Source organism: Quercus robur, chromosome 8, assembly GCF_932294415.1.
Source record: "Quercus robur chromosome 8, dhQueRobu3.1, whole genome shotgun sequence".
NCBI lineage: Eukaryota > Viridiplantae > Streptophyta > Magnoliopsida > Fagales > Fagaceae > Quercus > Quercus robur.
In genome coordinates this window covers 2,268,997-2,274,272 of record NC_065541.1, presented here as the reverse complement: position 1 = coordinate 2,274,272, position 5,276 = coordinate 2,268,997, and the positions used below count along the sequence as shown (strand labels likewise).

General features: G+C 31.7%; 1 protein-coding gene across 1 annotated transcript; it reads left to right on the top strand.

The window, feature by feature from the left end:
• Positions 1–258: 258 nt before the first annotated feature.
• On the top strand, positions 259–1,160 carry LOC126697924 (heavy metal-associated isoprenylated plant protein 47-like). Its single transcript, XM_050395063.1, has 3 exons — positions 259–369; positions 529–607; positions 719–1,160. Exons 1-3 carry the CDS (start codon positions 364–366, stop codon positions 1,024–1,026), a joined length of 393 nt encoding a protein of 130 aa, XP_050251020.1. The 5' UTR covers positions 259–363; the 3' UTR covers positions 1,027–1,160.
• The last annotated feature ends 4,116 nt before the right edge of the window (positions 1,161–5,276 follow it).

Below are 5,276 nucleotides of genomic sequence, written 5' to 3'. Positions count from 1 at the left end.
GTCTTGTTGAAAATTTCTAAATATCTTTGTATCATGTGATGGCTTATATTGAGAAAACGTTTTTTTTTTTTTTTTTTTTTTTACGAGAAAACATATAATTAATTGTGGAAATTACCATTGGTCAATTCTTCATATTTTCAACAGAAAATTTGAAGTTAACCAAACAGGGATTCTAACATTTTAATACCAAAATCATAAAAGCAGTGTGCGGAAATATATAGTATAACTAGACTAGTCTATTTATACTATATATATACTATATATTTCCGCACACTGCTTTTGCTTTCTCCAAAGAAACAGGTTAAGCTCATTGGTCATCAGAGCTCTCTCACAAAAGCCGCGTGGTATTGCTTCCTCTACAACATGAAGGTAAACCTAGTTATACCTAAAATGCAACACAAGCGAGTTCTGAAACTTGATTTTACTTTTAGCTCTAGCCTCTAAGAAACAGAAACAGCTTTCGGAATAGTGTGTGTGTCTGTTAGAAATTTAGAACTAAATTTTTTTTTTTTTAATCTTATGTTATAGCAAAAAATAGTTATCAAGGTGCAAATGCCCTGTGACAAATGCAGAAGCAAGGCCATGAAGATTGCCTCAAAAGCAAATGGTTAGTATATCAAACACTCAAAAAAAAAAAAAAAAAAAAAAAATTTACCCTATCTTTTGAGAAATTAAAGATAAGGTGCTTAATTAGAATGTTCATTAATTAATTCTACAGGTGTGAACTCGGTGGCAATAGAAGGGTCTGATAGAGATCAGTTAGTGGTGATTGGTGAAGGTGTTGACTCTGCTAACTTGACCTGCTCGTTAAGGAAGAAGCTTTGCTATGCCACTTTGCGGAGCGTGGAAGAAGTGAAGGACGAACAAAATGAACCAGAAGGTCCAGAACAGAACCCAAATCCGGAACCAATTTCTACAGACTGTCCTCAGTTACCCAAGTGCCCTCAGTATCCACCATATCCCGTGACATATGAAGTGAAAGTCTATGATTATACTCCGAATCCAAGTTACTGCCCCATCATGTGATCTGAGGTATTCTGAAACAACAAGTTTAGGGGACAACAATTTTCACATCAACTATTAGGACATGTTTGTGATTTATGTACAATAAAAATAGTATCACTAGTGAATCTAGACCAATGATAATTACAAAATGCCAAGTCAGTATGTGCAAATAACGTTGTGTTTCTAGCTTTTTTTTCCTTTTTGAAATTGCCAATTTTGTTTTTGTTTAGTGCATTGTGTTGTATGTATTGTAACGTTGGAGTGTGTTAGATTATGTATGTTACGTTGATCTTTTGAGCAATTGCCGGAATAATTAATATGCAACCTGGTACATGCTTTTTGAACATATGTGTCTTGACGGGGAGGGGTGGAGAGAGTGTGGCTTTATAGTAGGAGTTCTCGTATTACTTTACATGATACTTGAATTGAGTTGAGCGGTTCGAATAGTAGGATTTCAATAAATGTATTGTGTCTACAATGATATTACTTATTGCTGTCACATGACATAGAGTTGATGAGTCTTCCTAATTTTATATTCAGCAATATATATATGTGTGTGTGTGCGCGCGCGCCTTGGATCAAAGGAGGTTTTAAGGTGCTTGCTTAATTTCTAAAGGATTGTATGCGTGCATGGCATATTGGTCTTCATGACAAGCAATGCTGAAGTGTGTAAGATTGGCAATGGCAACAGGATTAACAATTAAGTGATGGATGCTGTGATTAGTGACATCAATGTTTCCTAGGAATGCTGATGGAGAGGGTTTCGATTCAATGAACAAAAATATTCTTACTGACACTGCATGATTATGCAAAAATGGCTGCCTCCTCTTTTAAGAATAAATGGTCCCCAACTCTCAGCTCTCATACTGGTTTCCTTGTTTGCTTTTGTTACTATGACTGCTGTAATATTAGTACTTTTGTATCGTCTGTTTTTCAGTTTTCTTGAACTTGGTGATTAATGCATCAAAGAGAAAATGATTGATAGACAAGTTTGATGCTCATGCTTCATGTGCCACAAGGATTTTTTTTTTTTTTAATTTTAATTTTTTTTACCTAGTTGCAATGATCAGAAGTAACTTTGTTATCTAAACTCTAAATAAGGACAAAACCAAGATTACATCTTTAAGGAGTGAAAGTATTAACAAAAGGATTTTCACCATTCAAGAATAAAAAATATAAGGACTTGAAACTAAATTAGAATATTCAAACGCAATATATCATCAATATTACCAAAACATAAACAAAAAAAACAAAACAAAAAACAATTATTTTTTCTTAATTTATTTCGACTCAATCATCTATTAAAATGAAACTCGTCATTTTTCTTTTCAATTCCCAAATTATCTACAATTCAATTTGTATCAAATTTTTGTAACAATTTTTCTTTTAATATACAGGATCAATAAGACTGTTTAAAAATCATCTTAATTTTTTATTGTGAAATTAAACCTAATTTAATTTTCATAATATTAATGATTAAAACAAGTAAAATATTATAATAAGTTTTTCTGTCATCTTTAAATCAAATAAAATCATATTTATTTCTAATTATATATTTAATATTTATTTAAATAAAAATTTAATTAGCATTACCAAGTTAAATTTAAAAAAAAAAATACAAACACAAAAATAAAAATTCGAAGCTACTTATCCTCAGTCTCTCAACATTATATTCTATAATATATCCAACGTTCTTCTAACATGTTGTCAAGTTAAAAAAAAAAAACAAAAAAAAAAAAAAAAAAAAAAAAAAAAAGGTTTTTAAAAGCACTCAAACAAATTGTTTAGAATCTTTAGATGGAGTCAGATAGCAACAGAACAACATTCAATCCCAAAGTTCAAAATTTTAACTTTATATCTCATACATCAAACAAGTGTAAAAAACACAAGAACTTTTTGTATGAGCCTAGCGTATAAGATGCTTTCCCCCAAAACACGTACATATTTGAAAAAGAAAGCAAAACCGTCAAACATGTTGATAGCAATAGCCAATAAGTTGCCTGCAGGCAACTTCGTCTAAGGGATTTTTTTTTTCTAAAGTCTCTCTAGTCAACTAGGGACCTAAATGTACATTGAAAGAAAATTGGTTACATGATTCAGCACAAAAAAGAAAAAAAAAAGAATATTGGTTACATAATTAAAGTGTTGTTTGTTACAAAAAAAAAAAAAAAAAAAAAAAAAAAAAAAAACTCTGTGGCTGATCCACTGTCAACTTAATTCTTTGGAACTGCATCAAATAATTGTGCACATGACAGAGTATAAGTAATATAATAATAATAATAATAATGAGTCTATATAAAAATGGTAGATAATTAGTCATAATTTACTATGTAAAATAATTATAGTAAAAATTATTACTTTTTATATAGTACTAAAATTAATCTATTTCAAAACACAACAAATTTTCATAAAAAGGCTATTTAGGATACATTTGGATGGAGTGATTTTTTGAAAGATGGAAAATAACAGAGAGAAAAGTAAAGAAAAAAAAAAGAGAATTTTTGGCTATTTTGTAGAGAGGGAAGAAGGAATGGATTTTGGTAAGGCCCCGGTGATTTCTTCCCCGGCCCACCATAAACAAATCCGAGAAATAAACAGGAGGAGAAAAGATGTGTTAGTGTGAAATGACACGGGTACTCTCATTTATTATTAATGCTGCCATGTGGTGTGGTACAGATGTCTCTTCGTGTTGTAGGATTACTTGGTTAGGACTAAATACCTAGGACTCAACGTAGTCGTTAAGATCTTGACTGACTGTGTGTAATTGAAGCCACCATTTCATACAGCTTTAAAGACTAAACAGGAGCATTATTTGAAGATGTTGATTGCTGACATGATTGCTGAGTGGATGGAGAGTGAATTACACTCCAACTATGCATATAATTTTTTGGTAGGCACATATATATAATTTACCTATAAAGTAGACATCAATTGGTTTTTTATGTAGACAAGTTTCAAACTCTTAATTCTTTATTCAAATAATAACAAATTTTACCAGTTAAGTTAATTAGAACTCAAAATCATATAGTTAAGAGAATTAATTATTGCATATGCGTTAGTTTATATCATCTGAAATTAAATCTAGACATGCTTAAAAAATATGAACATCGTGTGTAAAATTATGGACATTGTAATTTGTATATACAGAATGTGACAGTTTTTAGACCCCTTAAACAATTGATTAAACCTAGTTAATTAGCCAAGTTGTTACTTAGTCAGATTAACAAGTCTAGGTTATCATAATAATAAAGATCAAATCATGCAAAGCAGCGGAAAATAAATAACACACGATATGATCACCCAGGAAACCAAACCGGTAAAAACCTGGGGAGGATTTAACCTAGCTATTCTCAAGGTAAACTTGAATCCACTATCAGAAAGAATCGAAGTTCATACAAAAGGACTTACAAGCACCCCCGCTCGACTTCCTAATGCTACCAACCAGTAGAACTTACTGACACGACCACGTGCAAGCTCCGAATCCACGGACTCCTTCTTTCTTTGGATTCCACTAGCTACAAGCACCCCCGCTTGTGTATTCTTTAAGCTTTAATGGCAGCAACTGTTTTGATCATCAAGGTTTAGAGCATGTCTCTTCCTTGAAAACCCTAAGTTTGTGTAAAGGAAAGCTCCTCTAGATCTCACAAGAGATTTACACAAACCGCAATATGAGCAACACTAAAACGTGGCTAGAGTTTGCCTTTTATACTTAGGACAAATAAGAAACCCTAAAAACGTTTTAAACACATAGGGCTGAGTTGGACAAATCTGCAGAAAAGCAATCTGCCCGACGTTCGATCGGTCGAGCCTAAGTTTCGATCGATCGAGCCCGGCCGAAAGCCATACTGCTTTCTGCTTTACACTCGATTCCAACTTTACATCGACATACAACTTTGAGCTAGCTTTAAACACTTCTAAATACATTGTTTTGATTATGGTTTGCCAACATTACAAATTAGAGTTTTAAAATACATAAAGTCCTAAACTTTAGAACCTAACAGAATGTATAGTAACCAATATGGAAAAATATTTTTCCTATAGTTAATAGTTAATTCTTGAATAAATTAGGAATTTAATTCGATTTCTTTGTCTCTCCTCAGCCTACCATCTCCTTATATCTACAAATATTATAAAATAGTTTGTGTTTTTAGCATTACTCAAAAACATATATTCTTCTTTTGTTTCTTTTTATAAAATCAAAGAATAGAGAATAGAAAATTTATTCTCCTTTTCTTTTCCAAAAAGGAAAGAGATCTTGAAGATTGAGTGTT